Raw genomic sequence first — 17,296 nt, 5'->3', positions numbered from 1 at the left:
TGCTTTGTAATTAATGTCATGTTGCACTTGGCACTTTGAGTCCATTTTTGTGATTACTAGGGCTGTAGAGATCTTTCAAGGCAGAAAATTTTGTGCCAATCCACTGCTGATGGCAGTGGATGGGAGCATAGGCAATGAGTGACATTGTGTAGTGGCTGCTATATACCGTATTTACTCGCATAATGACCTTATTTTTTTTTTTTTCAAAAAATTGACACAAATTTAGGGGTGCGATCATTACATGGGGTAAATTTTTTACAAAAAAATTTTTGAGCACCGAAAACGCAAACAAGTTGCAGGCAGACAACGCTCGTCACACGGGCGTGCTACCCGCGGTTATCGCGAACCAAGCTCGGTGATCTCTGCTTACGTTGTTAACCGAGAAGGTAGAGTGCGAAAAGCGCACGAGCTGGCCCGCTTCAAGAACGTACTTTCTTCGCACTAAATCACATTCCGAGAGCAACGCATCAAAATAGGCAATGTGTATAGTACTGCGTGATGGTGCTTTTATGCAGCCTTCGATCTCGTGCGATGGCGCAGCAACAGCGTACAACAGCAATGTTCCGCTGCGCTCAAGCTACGCATTTTACCGCCGCTATACTGAAAAATGCCTAGTCCCTGCCGCATCGTTGATGTACTTAGGTGACACATTTACAACGCTCGCAGCACCAGATTCCGCGAGCTTACCGCAATGATGCCGCCCGCGAGCGCGGCGGACGACGGCACTCTGTAATCTCTAGTCGTCGCTAGGCCTAACTTGTTTCGTATCGAAGCCACAGTGGACAGGGCTTTTGAACTGACCAACGCTATAATGAATGCCCTACTTGTAATGCTGCCTTACTAACAACCTGATTGTTTCGTATTAAAAGAAATATATACGAGCGATTTCAGCGACGCCTAGCAGCGGAGCTGGCGTGCAAATAGATCGGGTAACTCGCGCTGCAACGGCGGCAGCTGCTACACGGCTGCGAACGTAAAACTAGCTTGTATCGCAGTTATTACTCCTACCAGCAACTCGGTACACGCTAGCGATCCTCAAGGAGGATTCATTTTTGACGTTCCCATACCCCAGGGCTTATTATTTACGAGAACAATTAAGTTTAGCCGGAACACCACGTCACTTCGTTGCACCGCAACCCAGAACGATGGCCAGTCTTGTGACAACGGCGAACCGTGATTCGAGATTACCGCAGATAAGTTTGGTATCCGCGATTAAGCACAACCGCATTTAGACTGCCCGTGTGACTGCAGGTCAGCCAACAGGCGGCTGCCGCTGCAATGCTGACACAGCAAGATGGTCATCTGCACGTGCCATCTGTCAGACAGATAGCAAGTAAGATCATCGTCGGCTAGACTCGACATCGTCGACAAATTGCAGCGCAAGTTCAGGGTGCGATCATTACGCGGGGAATAAAAAAAATGGAATTTTGCTAACAAAATTAGGGGGTGCGATCATTACTCGAGTGCGACCATTATACGAGTAAATAAAGTAACCTCATAAGGCGGATAGAGAAGCTGCTGCAATGAGGCAGAGCTTGCTTTACATTCTGTAAGCATCATATGTTGCACAGGCCTATATATCTTGGCTAAGCTGTTCACAACAGTGAACTGTACTTGTTGAATACATTTGCCTGCCACTTTGAAGAGATTGTCAGGACCCCTTTGTGTTGAGGTGGTCTTCATGCAGAAGCAGTTGTATGTGGTGTCACACAAAAGCCTTTGAATAAAAGAAGTTTGTAGGAGCTAATAGGGAAGGGAGTTTGGGGATCTTTGAAAGTTGAAGGGAGTGCTGTTGATCCGAATTTCGCGATATGAACTTTAAAAATGTCCCGGCCAGAGTGTTATATTCAATACAGTACGGTTCGGTGTGATGCGAACAGTTTCTCAAGCCACTGTGCATGATACGAACACATGAACCACCTGGCGCTTGCCGACGGGCACCCGGTAATGATGATGCCATTCAAAACTTACTACCAGGGGACAGCGAGAGAAAAATTTGCAAACGAACATTACGGATGTTTTCAGCCTTTATGTCGCAGTAATGTCTCGAGTTGCATGTGCTGGAAGCCCCCCCTCCCTCCCTCCCTCCCTCCCTCCCTCCCTCCCTCTTTTAAGAATAAGCTCGAAATTCAAAAGTCAACGAAGACTTGCAGAGGAAGCGTGACGACTTGGCGAAAGAGCTAGGCCTAGCACTGTCGATGCTCTGCGCTATTGTGCGGTGGTGAAACATAGTCATGAGGAATGCACCAGTTTACACAGTTTGTTGCATTTTACTTGGCGACATTGAGAGGAAAAGGGTCCAAGCCTACAGTATGAACTTTTTGGCTCTGAAATAATTGCACAAAATAAATAAGGTTTTTTTTTTTTTTTTCATTTTCATATTCAAGTTGGCCCAATTTGTGGCCCACAAATTGGTCTTATGCCGCACGAGGCGGACTTATGGTTGCTTGGCGGGGGAACTTATCACTCATCCGTCAAGGCAACTGTTTGGTCTAAGACCCTTTTCCCAAGCATTTCACCCTAGAAGAGCCGAGCACCAGGCCAGGGGAAATCTTGTACCCATTAAAGAAACCGGTGGGTACCCGGCGGCACTGGGGATCGAACCCAGCACCTCCCGAATGCGAGGCGGATGCTCTACCACAAGGCCACGCTTTGGTGCGAAATTTTTTGCAATTTTCGTGAATTTCATTGTAGTGGGATTCGGCCATACTTGGTTTTATGCAAATGGATGTTTCAGGAAAATGCTGTAATGCTATTCTAAGAATTTCTTGAACTGCAAGTGACAGGCACTTAATGCACCTAGGTGGCATCTGTGGTAGGTTTCTTGCAGGTTGTGGAGCACCAATCCCCATTTTATTAATGTGAAACTTGCATAAAGATTTTGCATCTCTTTCGTTGAGAGGGGTTCTGGCTTGTCTTATGTGACGGGCATGAGAAATTTGCAAGTCAGAGCAGCTTGAGACTTTTGTGGTGCGGTTCACAAGTTTTCTAAATTTTGTTTTTCGCAGTGGTTTTTGTAGCTGCCAAACCATGATTGACTGGATCGTCTAATTCTAAGCTGCAGGTTGATTGCAGAAACCGCATGCTCTCAGCTTGCATTATGCTTGTTGCAGTATCAAGGTGTGGTACACACATGAATTAGGCTTAATGGCAGCAGGCATTCAGGCGTGCAGGCATTCATGCAATCATTCATGCTTCATTCAGCAGGCATTTATGCTACATGTTAATGTATAGAGGCACGTGGTTGCTTGTCTAATGGTATCAGTGCTGTGGTTTGACATTTCAGGAAGACATTGACTCTGCATACGCATATGCAAGTATTTAATTCTTTAATTTTTCTTTTTGATGTATTCATTCTAGCAACTAGTGCATTAATAACGTTGCCTTTCTCATCATAGTGAACTCGCCTCGGTGGCTAAGTGGTTACGGTGCTCGGCTACTAAGCTGGAGAATCTAGAATCAGTCCCAGCCACGACGTCGATGTTTTGTTGGAGGCGAAACACAAAAGGCGTCCGTGAGCTGTGTGATGTCGGTGCACGTTAAAGATCCCCAGGTGGTCTAAATGAATCTGGAGGCCTCCGCTGTGGCTTCCCTTATAGTATGAGGCGCTTCAGGACATTAAGCGCCACGTAAAAAAAGAAAAATTTCTTGTCATGGTGCTTTTTCTTGAAAGGTGCTACACTCACAGCTTCCCTGAACAGGTATACCACTTGGCGGGTGTGCGTTTTCAAGACATCTGCTCAAGACTTGGAATTACAGAGAAGGATGTCCAGCTAAAAATCTGGACTTGCTTTGAGCATTCTATTGTCTGCCAAACTGATCTCATGAGGGACCGGCATTTGGATCAACTCATCCTGTGTGCTGTCTACGTCATCACTAAAGTAAGACTAAGACTATGCCTATTTCAGATTTAGTTTCCTTTGGCTATTGAATCACGTATGTGATACCTGCTTGCCACTGCTGAATTTGACACAGTGTGGATGACTTCCAGCTTTAGGATTAACATTCTTACTGCCAAACTTTGTGGAGCTTTCGTAGGTTGTAACAAATTGCTCTTGAAGTAGCTGAGTATTGATTGTGGTGTGTGGATCAGCTAATGGTGGAGTCATTCAGTTGTAATGTATTTATTTTTAAATAAAGAATTTAAGTTGGTGAATAAAGTGTAGCCAAGATATGTGCACACCTCACGAGCATGAAACAGTGTATGTAGGCTCATTGGAGGTGTGCACTTCTGCTGTCTTTTTTACATATACTAATTGCTAATTGTGTATGGTGTTACTTAGCTGTGTCCTTATAATAATAACTTTTATTCATACTGAGCATTGGTAGTAATCTAACATGATGACTTTGTCTTGTCCTGGCAAGTTTAACTGAATCAACACGCTCAAGTGTGCCATAAAGCATCTCACAGTGTTGATTTGTTACGCGAGTAGATACAGTAGTAAAGACCCTGATATAGTAAAGAGTTTTGCTGCTCAGAGTTACTTTTTACTATAAAGGGGTTCTACTGAATGGTGAAATGTGCTCATATCTAAGTACAAGTAAATTGTAAAAAAAAGAAAAGAAATCTATGGTTCTTATGAAACCGTGCAAAGATGAAGGCATTAAAGATAACATTTTTATGCTCTTCAGGTGACCAGAGTTGATAAGAGCTTTCAGGAGATTCTGCACTGCTACCGGCAACAGCCTCAGAACAAGAGCCATGTGAGTGCGGCCTCTTTTTGGCTTGTTAGTATGACTTTAAGATGCAGGCACTCAAATAATCTCTTTTTCTTTCCAAATACTGCAGGTGTATCGCAGTGTACTTTTGCGGAAGAATCCAACGCATAGTGACAACAGCAGTCGCACAGGCTCTAATTCCAGTTCTCCTGTCCCTGTTGAAAAAGAAGATGGAGGTGGGCCATTACTGCTTTCTTCTGCATGTATTAATAACTAGTGATTTTTATAATTCTAGCCTTTAATTGTGCAAAACGAAAGAATAGTGCTCTCAATCAAATATTTTGACAATTATTTCACGTCACAGAAAAACTTAGTGGCGCACTTTGGAACTTATGGCAACCATTGATGAGTCTCGTAGAAAATTATGTGGGTGATAGACATGCAGTTCTGTGTGGCTAAAACTATGTGTTGCCGTTGGTGTTGTATGCATAGCAGGAGATTTAATTTGTTTAATAATTACAAATTTAATTAGTATGATTTGTTGTACAAAGGATGATAAGAGGTGAATAAAGCCATGCCAAACTGTAGTTTACTTATATAAAAAGTTGAATATAAGCAAAAAGTACAAGAAAAATGTGAGAAAAGCAATCTTGCTTTTCTGGGCAGGACGCCCAGTTCAGGTCTAGGCAAAGTTGTTTATTCTAGTGTATTGTCTCCTCGACCACCGAACTCTTGAGTTGTGAGAAGAAGTAACGTCCTTGGAGCCATGCAACACTAGTGCGCCGCTTACGTGAGCAAAAGAAAGAGTGGCTAAAGTGGTACGGGCTGCAAACGATGCATCCTGGTCATTAACGAAGGAAAGGCAGTGACAGAGCTCTGTGGAACATGGGAGGGAGAAAAGCATAAACAGGCATAGTACTGGGAAAGTCGAAACATGAAGCAGCGCCAGTGGCCATCATTGGGCACAAGGCTGTGTTTGTGAATGCGTGGGAGGCTTTTCTGTGCCTGGCTGTCTTGCATTTCTCCATTCTTGCATCCAAAATACCTTTTCTGCATTTTGTGTGCTATGGTTATGGTTATCCTGAACAGCTTGAGCTCGCTTTACAACAGTAAAATACTTTTTTTCGTTTTCCTGTATTCTCACATTCTCCCTTTATATTTGTGGTGACATTATATTCGTGCAGATACGGTAGCTTCGGTATCAGTGATGCATGAGCACCTTTTATGCATATACAGTAAAACCTCGTTACAAGAGAGACTCAAGGGACCCGAGAAAGATGTCTCTTATAACCAAGGTCTCTTGTTACCAAAAATTCTAAAAACGCTGAGGAGTTAGACTAGGTGAGTTTACTGCACATCAGCATATGAGTGCGTTTAAACACATTCACACACACTAACAGGAAATTGTTCAGGATGGCTTAAAGAAGTCCTTCATAGTAGTTTGTTTTTTTGTGAGCGCAGTGTATTAGCTTCCTTCCCAGCTTCTGGAGGTGAAGCGCTTCGCTTTGCAGGCCTTCCTGTTGCTCACAGTACCTTTGAAGCACTCTTAGATGTTGGTCGGCCTCAAATGCTGACAGTTTTTCCCCTGCAGTATCCTCGACGTCATCGTCCTTCTCCTCTGGTTCCTCCTCAGTTTCACTCATACGATTTACTTGTGCAAGGGTTGCATGGTCTGTAAGCTCTTCAGAGCACACGAGGTCCACATCTGCAGATACGAACTCCTCAAAAGATTCTGGTACCTCTGCACTCTCTTGGATGCTCGCCTAAGCTTCATTTTCAAGGAAGTTTTCCTTAGGATGTATGTAAGGCCTCTCTTCCATCATGTCACCACATTGAAAGCCTACTTTTCTGAAACTGTTTTGCACAACTTCACTTCTCAGGCCATTCCAGACGGCTGAATACACCTGAACAGCAAATGTCACGTTAATTACTGTTGCACAATCTTGCTGCATGTAGAACAACAGACGTTCTACCAACCTTGTTCTGTACTGCAACTTAGTGCACAATCCCTCGGTCTATTGGTTGAAGGTGGGATGTAGAGTTCGGAGGGAAAAAAGTAACTTTAGTGGCTTTGAGCATAGGCACTTTGGTTGGCAAGAAGCATTGTCCACAAAGAGGAGCACATCACGATTCTGAGCTTTCATCTTCTGATGAAATTTTAGTAGCCAGGAGTTCAAAATGCTGGATGTCATCCATGCATTCTGGTTTGCTTCATATGTGATGGGAATGTGATGCCAGTGGCTGAAACAACAGGGTCGTTTTGACTTCCCAATCACAAGGAGACACTCCTCAGTTTCTGACATATCGCAACAGAAAAGGATGCTGATGTGCTCCTTTGACCGCTTTCCGCCATGGAATGCATAGACTTGAACAACAGTTTCTTTCCTGGCCTTATTTTGTGGAACAAACCGCTCTCGTCTGCATTGAATACATCGTCGGGGCTGTAACCGTGAAGCAACTGAGGAAGTTTACGATCTCTCCATGAGGACACGCAGTCTGTGATGGCAGTTTCGGTGCAGTGAAACAGTAGTTGCAACTATGTGATGTGTGACGTCCAGCTGCGGAACGGAACAGAATCGAGGCAAGGGAATGGAAAGTGCAGCGCATACGAGTTGGTACGACGTCGGCCGCGTTGCGTGTGCGTCTCTGGGTTGTCTCTCTTCTAAATAGTGAAGAATTTACTCTAGGGACCTAAAAAAGTTACCCTTAGTAACCGAGTATCTCTTGTAACCGTGTCTCTTGTATGCGAGGTTGTTAACATGGCGAACATAGGAAAACCAACCAAACCACTTTCAAATCTCTCTTATAACCAAGTGTCTCTTTTAACCATGTCTCTTGTAATGAGATTTTAATGTACCATATTTACTCGAATCTAGGCCGACCAAGATCCTAAGCCGAAACCCAAAAGTTGAAGGCCAGATTAAAAAAAAATTTTCTCAAATGTAAGCTGTTCGAAGAAACAATTGAGAACAACAGCAGGAATGGCACGCAAATGGCATATATTTCCACGAACCTGCTCCTGCTCACTTGTCCTCTTCATCACTGACTTCCTTTTCACCGTCCTGTTCTTCGTACAGTGCAAAATCTTTTTTTTTATTCGAGATGTTTGTCATTAGGCATAATTAAAAAGGGAAAGAAAGTTGGAAGGAGTGTAAACAAGCCTCGCCTAAAAAGTGGCAAAAGTTCTCGTGTTTCCACTTGCGATAGTCTCCTGCAACATCCCATCGCAGGCCTACCTTCCTTAGGAAGCGTTGTCTCACAGAGGCTGTAGTTGGGAAAGTCCACAGCAAGTGTTTTTGGTCACACTGGTTTGGCGCAGCACTATAATGGGGAAACTAGTCAGTCACTTCTAAATGTTTGTCACGTCACCGATGAAGCACAGAGGGAGTCAGAGCTGCACCTGCCTGAATCCGGCGCACAGATTCCTCCTCCTCCCGAGTGAGGCTCCGGGGGAGAGGGTACGAACACGGAGGAATTAGAGCGCGTGTCCGCTGACACAAAGCCTGTTTCTCGGAAACATGGGACAGGAACGGATCTGGGGGAGGAGGGTAAGGTGGCGGGACGTCTGATGTGTCAAGGTGTGTCATTGCGTCCACATGAATATTATGCGGATCGTGGGCATGGCCGCGAATCCAGTGTATACGCACAGGACAGGGGTATCTTGTGCAAAGTTGGTGAATGGGTTGTGTAATTTCGAATGTGCGCCGGACAGGGCGGCAAGGGAGTCAATATAGATCGAAAGTGGGTATGAGTGGAAGGGAAGCAATGGCATTGTGTATCGCCTGAAGCTCCAAGGCAAGGGGGGAGTAAGTATCCGCGCTATATAAAGCGCAGGAGTTAAGATGAGAATGGGAGGGACTGTAAACTGCAGTAACTCCCTGCAGTGCTGTGTGTGATGCATGGGGTATATGGCAGAATCTTGGCTACACAGTATTAGAAGGATGGCACAAAACACCTCGGAGTACATTAGTTGGTGAAATGAATACCAGAATTTGACATCTATCTCGGCTTGAAGGTACTGCTGAGTATGAAATGTTTAAAAATATACTATGCTTGACTATTTTGCAGCCTCCTATAATTTAATGACAGTTTTTCATGTTCAAGTCATTTATGAAGTGACTTGCACTAATCCTTTTTATGGCCTTCACTGATGAAAAGCTCAGAGAAGCCTCTCTTGTGCCTAACTGCTCCAAACTCCCTGTTTTCGAATTGAGCGGCGCCATGCGCTGGCTATCCTGGCTGGCACAACCTTAGTTGTCACCGTTTTAATATGTTAAGGACCATTGAAGCCCACTTATAATGAGTATGATTTTCACGTCGCATTTGCTCTTTATGTCACGAAGTTTGCAACAAATAGACTGATAGACTGATAAAAACGACGCTGCAGTGCAGTCTTTAATTGTGTACTTTTTATGCCATATGCGCAGCCATCTTCGGCCTGACAAAGTTTTGACACTTGTTTTTGGGCTGTTGACCCTTTTCTCTCTCGCTTTCTTTCAAAGCACGAGCAGCTCACGCGTTGATAGAATGCGGTCGATTAACATCCTCAGGCTTGTGTGCCTTTAGTATTTACTAGGGGAGTGTGAATACGAATTCGAATAGGGGAGTTCGAATACGAATTAAACACGAATACTATGAAGAAGAAGAAAAAATAGCTTCGAATATTGAATCAAATGCCAAATTCAGTATAAAAAAACATTTCAGAAAAAGATAAATGGGCAAATGTTGTTGCCATTATTTTTTCCAAAATAGTGTGTGGCCTTTTTAACTGAAATAAACGAAACTAGACTGACTTAGCGCCATATAAAAAAAAAGCATGATGTGCCCAGAATTGCATACTACTTGGTTAGACACCATAACAGTATGCAACCTGTAATGTGGTCATGCAAAACGAGTAACAAAATGACATCAGTGGATGATGCATGACTTGCGGCAACTAAAAATAATGTGATGGGTAGTAAAACCTCGATAATTTGGACTTCAAGGAACCAAAAGAACTGCCTGGATTATCTGAATGCTGATTTATAAAATACCCCGCGGCCTTAAAGAAATTTTAAAAAACCCTGCTGAAAATGCGAAAATGCAGTTACACGCACCTTTGACGTGCGTATAAAGGCAAGTGTGACGACGATCAGAAATTGGAGCTCAAAAAATAGCTTGGCCGCGTAGTTTCTAAGTGTAGGTTTCCAAGCTTCGTCGCCACCGTGTAGCGACGCTAACTGTCAGAACCTAGCTGCGTGTCATTGGTAATTTCTTTTTAAGCAGTCTCGCCGTTTGGACACCAATGTGCATTCCCGTCACCTGCGTCTGTATTATTCTCTTAGCACACCACAGCTGTGCGCTCGTCACAGCCTTCTCACTATTTGTGTGATGGAGCCTCCTCACAAGGCTTCAGTTCACTCCATTTTCATATTTTAGGCATCTTTTTTTTTTTTTTTTCTACGGGCTGAGGGGTTGGATTTAATAAAGCTTGACTTTCAGATAATCCAGACATTTCTTCTGATCCTTTGAAGTCTGAGTTAGTGAGGTTTAACTACCTATTATGTTATTTTTAGTTGCGAATTATGCGTGGATTTTATTTTGTTGCTCATTTTGGATGACCACAGTACAGGTTTTGTGCTGTCATGCTGTCGGTCACAGTACACAATGCTGTGCATGACGTATGCATTTTTACAGGGCTGAGCCATTCTAAGTGTGTTTATTTCTGTTGAAAAGATGATGCATTGTATTAATAAAAATAAGGAACATTTGCGTCCTTGTCTTTTTCGGAAATTTTTTGTTTCATACCGAACAGATATTTGATAATAAGGGAGTAATTACTCATTGACGTCCACCCGAGCGCAGCCATACGGCCACAAAGAAAGCTATACAGCTTTCACAATAACTTCGTAGTTAAAGAAAAATTCGTCCTGGTCCTGGTCCAGATATTCAAAGGCATTTTTTCGTTATATTTATTTCTATAAACTTTGATATTTGCACACCCCTTGATATTAGCCATTAATAGACCTCTTGTTACTTGCACGTTTGTGTATGCCTCGTAGCTAAATGTGGAGCTGGAGTTGGCGTAAACCTTTTTTCTTTCACCTAGACACATTGCATGTGAGGCAAGCAATGAACAGAAAAAGTAGGAAACAGAAAATGTGATGTGGCTGGGCTGAGCACTTCACTGCGGAAGCATTTTCATTGTGACCTGTGAGATTTCACGTAAAGAAGCACTTCACGTGAAAAATCTCCACGTGAAAGCCTTTTTTATGATTCACTTTCGTAAGTGTCGTTTTGAGCGGGTCGTTAGTACAATTAGAAGTGGAAAAATAAAGCTTTCATTTTTCTTCCTTTGTCAAAGTGATGTCTTCACTGTTGCTCTTCATAATCGGGCATTTTGCTTTCAGTTGCAGATAATAAAAGGACAGAGCACTTGAGCTCCACACGGTCGTCGAGTACACTGCCCTTGATGCTTCCCAACAGTCAGCCTCCTACACCAACTCGGCTGGCTGGCACTGCTACACAATTTGAATTTGATGAACGAGGCGATATTATCAAGTTTTACAACGAAGTAAGCTTTGTGGCTGGTCCTTAGGGCAATGGAGTTTGCTTTCTTTGTGTCTGTCCACTGACTCCAATAATGGGAAGAAATAACTACCTGTATTTCTTATCCGAGTGATGGAGGGTGTGTGTGAGTAGAAGGTCTGCTATGCTGGCAGCCTTCCTTCTTTAGCGGAGTGGCAGGTCAGCACTTGTTTGTGAGTGACCTACAGGGAAAGAAAGCGGAAGTAGGAGCAGACCTGAATAGATATGAAATCAAAAAAGATTAAGCTTTGCTGTGGGCACAGCACTGTTAAATTGTCAGTTAAAATTGTAGAAAGGGACTTTCTTCATTAGGTTGAATGACTGGCAAAAACAGTGAACAGATGCTGAGGTGTCGAGTAAAAAATTGTAAATAACATCAAGAAACTTTGAGTTGAAGTGTTTTTAAGAAGCTAGGCTCTCCATAGAATTTTTTTTCTTGCACCGTAATTGAAGTTGTATGAGAGGTACACTGAAAAGCTTTTTAAATGCTGATTGATCTGGGCATGCTTTCCAAAACAATGGCTTTGTGTTTGTTTGGGCCTAAATATAGGTTCTGTAAACTGTTGTTTTGTAATGTGAAAAGGTATAGGTGCTTGTTTCCTTGGGTCACCGAGGTGAAAGGTGTTCAAGTGAATCTGCAAAACTAAGGGGTGATGAGGGTCTTAACAAATCACAAGTGCACTGTGTGATGTCAGTGCGTGTGAAAGAACTCCAGGTGGTCAAAACTTCCGGAGCCCTTCACTGCAGCGTCCCTCGTAGCCTGAGTCGTTTTGGAACGTTAAGCCCCCATAAACCATAATTATACTTAAAGCAATAATTAGCTCAGTAAATTTGAACTGGTATTTTGTTGACTACCATAAATGCCATATATCAGTGTGGTATTTATGTCGCTGTTCAATAAAAGTAGTTATTTTTTATTCGTTAGATAGGTTAGATGGGTGGGTAGGCATTTTTTTGGAATTACTGTTTGCAAGTGCAGGTATTGAGGGCTTTGGACGGAATGTGTTTCATCTGCCATTTCAACATTGGTCCACTGTGTGTTGGAGGACGTTTGTTTGTGAAGGGCTCAAGTTTTATAAATTTGTAGTCTGTTTATAAACTGTCTCGTGCAGTTAACATCATTGACCTTTGATGCGCTTCGTTTGCAGATCTATCGAAAAAGGATGACCTCATTTGCCATTAAATTCTCTCCGGACTCAAGCAAGGTATTTCAGCTTTCTTTCACCATGCATAATATGTTACTAGGTGACCTTCGCAGCGTAGTGAGTCGTGTCAATAGGGACATGTGAATTGACAGCACAAGCATTGTTTCAGTTGTTTGTAGCATCCACTCAGTATGAATGCTTGGCATCTGAATGTGGATCTCAATGACTTATTGCAGAATGAAAGTGTTGGCTTGACACCGCTGCCACGAGCTAAGTGTATGGTCAACTCGCCAAGGCGCCAGGTTTCACACAACAGAAAAGTGTTTGTGTCACCGCTGAAAGCCGGTTGCTACCCTGTGTCACCCAAGCACCATACTTATCACTTCAGCCAAAGCCCAGCCAAGGTGAGACTCTTCCAGGGTAGTCATTATAGTACAGTAAAACCTCATTAATTTGACCCTGTTAATTTGGAAACTGATGTTTTGGTCTGCCGCTGTACTCCAAGCCTACCCCTATGCAAGTACTATGTGGCATTGGACATTTATATAAATGAAGAAAAGTGCCTTAGAAATTGGCATTTCTATGCCTCGGGTGCCTTTAAACCTTCATCTTGTATGGCAGCTGCTATCACCATTAAGGCGCGAAGGTTCCATGCTCCTCTCTGTTTTCAAGACAGCTGCCAAAAAAATTCTTAAATAAAGTTGAGTATGGAGCCCTGTTGCACTGCCACTGTGTCAACCATGCTCATTAGAGGTGTCCTTGCAAAAAAAAGAAAAGAAAAAAAGAAACCTCTCCTAGCCGTTCAACTGCGCAGAGAGTTATGCCTTCCGCGAGTCATGCTTCCCAAAGATTAGTGACGATTCTCGGCAGCATTTAAGCAAGCTGTTGTGTATGCGTTGTAGCATCAAAAAATTGCACGGCAACGCATCGAGCTCAGTGTCATGGAAAAGTGTGCCAGAAAGTGTGAATATAGTTGAAAATTTTTCAGTGGAGCTTGTATGAACCTTGTTTTCAATTTTCTCAGCAACACAGGCACTTTGTCGTGTTGGGAAAATTCTGGCAGCATTCATAAAGGATAATCTATTAGTATAGCATTGTTTCTTTCTTCCTTTATCTCTCTATCAAACAAAAATAGCGCAGGGGCAGAACAGGGACAAGCAAGGACACACACATAAGCGTTCTGCCTCTGTGCTATTTTTGTTTGACTTGTGTTGCCAACAAGCCCAAACTGCCACCTTAATCACTCTAGTGTCCCTTATAATGATTCAAAAGCATTTTAGACTGACGGAAAGCATGCAGCTGAATGAAACTACAACTGACATGGATGCATACGTGGAATGTTCTGCTTTGTAGAAGGGGTCAACATTACCTCACTCACTTGCAGTTGAACAAGAGCTGAACTTTCAGCAGCAAACGGCATTGCTGAAAAGTTGATTACTTTGTGCTTCATTAATAAGCCAGCGACTTTTAATTATCACTTAAGGGCGTACACTAGTATGAATATTTGCATACATACATGCACACGCATTTGTGGTATTTTCATTGTTCACAGTAATATTGTGTTGATGTGTTTTGGGTTTTCATTTGGCTCATCACTGTGGTACAAAAACTGCAGGATCTACGTGTGATCAACCGTTTGGTCTCAAGCAGCGACAGCGTGAGCAAGCGCATCTTGCATGAGGATGACAACTCGGAGGATGAATCCCCTGCCACAAAGAGGTGTTTCTTCAAGAAAATTCAGACAGTAATGAAGGAACGCCAGGATGTCTGTGGTGGGGGCAGCAGTTCGGACAACTGAAGGGAGGGAATGGGGAGGTGACGCTTTTCATAATTATATTTAAGGTACTTTCATTGGCCAGTTTCTGGTGGGCTGGCATCTCTCATCCGTGTTGTCATGCACTTTTTGTTTTATTTACATTTGGGGTACTTCTATTACACAAGGCTGTACCGACTGTGTGCTGCAAGTCCCGCAAAACTGCATCGACTTTTCTGTCATTGCATTTTCTTCCTGGAGTAAGCTGAGCCAGTTGTCCATTTTCTGGGGGAAACTTCAGGTAGAAGAAAACCCTTTTGCGTGGAATACTACGGTATGTCAGTGTGGATGGAGTGCGTCATCGTTTACATTGCGTACGCACAGAAAAAGCTCATTACACAAGTTTGTTATCATTTGTTGGTTTTGTTTTTTGTGTGACCATAATTCTTCATGGTCACTGTGTGTGCGCTCATTGTACTCTTTTTTTTTTTCCTGTTTCTGTTGTAGCCCTTATGGTGGTCATTATTCTCCAAGAGGTTAAAAGCTGTAATATTTTATGCTCATTTAGAGTTTAAAGCTTTAGTGTTTTATTCTAGCATAACAGAAAGCTAAAAATTCAATATGTGCTATTTGCATTTTTTTTTGTGCAGCTCATAACAATGGTTACACTTACATATGTTGTTTGTTATCCTTCTAAAGGGATCATTTTGTTATCATTAGAGCTTTGTAATAAATGTAGTATGACAAGTGAAAAGAGGACGTCACACAAGTGCTGCTTTCTGTTTAATGTTTTTTCATCATTGTGTACATACCGATACACACATCGTGTATGTGCTATCAAGGACAAAGATGCCCAGGATGCATGAGCGCCATACAAAATACATCACTGTGTCACCTAGCAGCTTGGCACTCTGCTGTTAAGACTGCATTCGTGCGAGGGGGATAGTTGTTTGAGAATGTGAAAAGAGAAAATGAAAAGAAAAAGTTTCTTATTTGAACAAGATGGTGTAGGAAACACCTTATCAGATTAGCTGCACAAACTAGGGGGATGCCACCCCCTTAGTTCATTGTTTGATTATAAGTAGCATTTGTGTGTCATCCTAACCAGGCATCATGTCCTTTGTGGTACATGATATGGACAAAAAAAAAATTCACAATTTGGAATATTTCACCAGATATTAATTGCAGCTCTTGACGTATGTATCTAATATGCATTCATCTCTGAGTTCATGGGTGACTGTAACACAGCCATTTTCTGTTTTGCTTGGTAGTGTATAAATAGTTCTGCGCTGTTTTTTTTTTTCTCCCCTTTTATATGTATGTAAAATTTTCGGTTTCGTGAAACAGGAGTTCGTTGCAGATTTGTTTTGAAGAGTGTTAATGCCTGTATGGTTGGTCATTGGTCATGCTGTGTTAATGTTTCACATGGACACTGCGTTTCACTTGTTTTTACGAAGCAAAGCTTCTCATTTTTTGTGCGATCATACACAGCTGTGTAAAAAGTAGCCTCTGCTTTGCCCTTTGCATGTATGTGTGTATGTGTATGTGTGCTTCCGGACATGGCTGCCGTGCACTGTCTTGTTGTACTGTGTTGGAGTGCTCTGCATCATTGTCTAGCAGGTTTGCTTTTTCTGTGCTGCTGTAGCAAAGGCAGTGTAGTTTTGGTGTTGAGTAGTATTTGAATTTTTTCTGAAATGAGGTATTACTCTAGGCAATCAGAAAAGCAGCGAGTTATTACAAGTTCATCTTGAACCTGTAATGGTTGTATTTGTGTTGCTTTTCTTTTTTCTCAACTTACCTATAGAAAACTGTCTTCATAATATTTTTGGAAAGTTGCATCATATGCATCTTATGTCCTGGTGTTGTGCGTGATGTCCTGTTTTTGTTAGGAGTGTTAAGTTTGTTTATTCTTTGACTGTGGTGTAGTTTGTGTTTTCTCTGACATGGGTTGCATGGTCTTCAGTCACAGTTACTAAACCAAAACTAATCGAACGATGACTGAAGCAGTTTGTTACTTTAAGGGGCTCAGTTTAATTTTTTCCTGGTACTGGCTTTACTTCTGCTGTGTCTCTATGCATGCAGTGAGTGAAATGACTAGATGCTCTGTCTTTCGAAGGACAGCCGAAGTTCCCAGGCTTATTATTTTTTGTAGTGTATAGCAGTTCTCTTTTGTTGGCGTTGCCTGCCTTATCGTAAGTGTGCTGCCTGTCCATTCATGGAGGCACTGTAACTTCAACTGTTCATAGTCCTGTGTTGTGAGGTTTAAAAGAAACTTCTGTTGACTTAAGAGCAAATAAAGCTGTTGTGGCCTGCCGCTGCTACTGCTGCTGTGCCATCTGAAGTGCCTGCAATGCTTCTGAGGTGATCCTGGGGTGGACCTTCTTTGGAAATCTGAAAATATGCCTTGACGGATCTAGTTGACACTAGGAATGGGGCATTCCTGCTAGCTGTGGTCACATTCCCACAAAACTCTTGCATTCCTCTGCAGCTGTGTCCTTTCATCCAAATTTCTGCTGTTCATTTGCATTTTTCATTGGGATAGTTGTACTAGTTATGCTAGTTCTAATGCATGTGTGTGTATATATATATACACATACATACATACATACACAATATAGTACTAATATAACCTATTTTGTTTTTTGACTGGCTATTTTGGCCTTAATATGCCAGGCATTTGTCCTATACAGTTGTGCCGATTGTGCAGTAGATTAGGCTGCCAGACATTTTCATTGGCATTACTTGCTTGAAAAGATGTTGAAAGTGGTGAAAATAAAGGGCAGTGTTTTAACTACAATCTCTCGCCAGTCTGATTTTTCTGTAGCTTTTCTTCTTCACAGTCCTAGTACGTTCAGCTGACGGCCATGATGGGGTTTGGTTTGCAGTTGCACGGTGCCTGCACATTCAGCTGGGGTGGGAGCAGTGCGCTGAGCCTGGTTCCATCATGCAGCACGCTCTAGAATACTGCGCTCATGGCACAGCAATATTTCATTCTGTAATGGCCGAAATCAAGCGTCGGCACACAGTGACTGCATATCATATTTGGATGTTGCATTCCAACGGTACGTCTATTTTATGCATGTATTTGCAAGCTCACGCACCAACTGGCCAGCGATGCCAATGTCACCTGTGTGTGTGTTCCCCTGGTGAGAAAGGTCCTCCGAGATTGTGT

General features: G+C 42.7%; 1 protein-coding gene across 4 annotated transcripts in view; it reads left to right on the top strand.

Annotated features, from left to right (window-relative positions):
* The window catches only part of LOC149350937 (retinoblastoma-like protein 2), a 66,641-nt gene extending 50,176 nt beyond the window's left edge, over positions 1 to 16,465 (top strand). For all 4 annotated transcript variants that reach the window (XM_089580098.1, XM_089580096.1, XM_089580097.1 and 1 more), the window contains 7 exons: positions 3,702 to 3,881; positions 4,633 to 4,704; positions 4,790 to 4,895; positions 11,049 to 11,212; positions 12,375 to 12,431; positions 12,608 to 12,775; positions 13,987 to 16,465. In XM_089580098.1, the coding sequence (XP_089436224.1) occupies positions 3,702 to 3,881; positions 4,633 to 4,704; positions 4,790 to 4,895; positions 11,049 to 11,212; positions 12,375 to 12,431; positions 12,608 to 12,775; positions 13,987 to 14,169 (930 nt within the window). In that variant the 3' untranslated portion in view covers positions 14,170 to 16,465. The remainder of the gene's footprint in view (positions 1 to 3,701; positions 3,882 to 4,632; positions 4,705 to 4,789; positions 4,896 to 11,048; positions 11,213 to 12,374; positions 12,432 to 12,607; positions 12,776 to 13,986) is intronic.
* The last annotated feature ends 831 nt before the right edge of the window (positions 16,466 to 17,296 follow it).

Source organism: Amblyomma mixtum, chromosome 3 (assembly GCF_055824585.1).
Source record: "Amblyomma mixtum isolate Tamu chromosome 3, ASM5582458v1, whole genome shotgun sequence".
In the NCBI taxonomy this organism is placed as follows: domain Eukaryota; kingdom Metazoa; phylum Arthropoda; class Arachnida; order Ixodida; family Ixodidae; genus Amblyomma; species Amblyomma mixtum.
The sequence above is the reverse complement of the archived record's forward strand: the minus strand, read 5'-3'. Positions and strand labels throughout refer to the sequence as shown.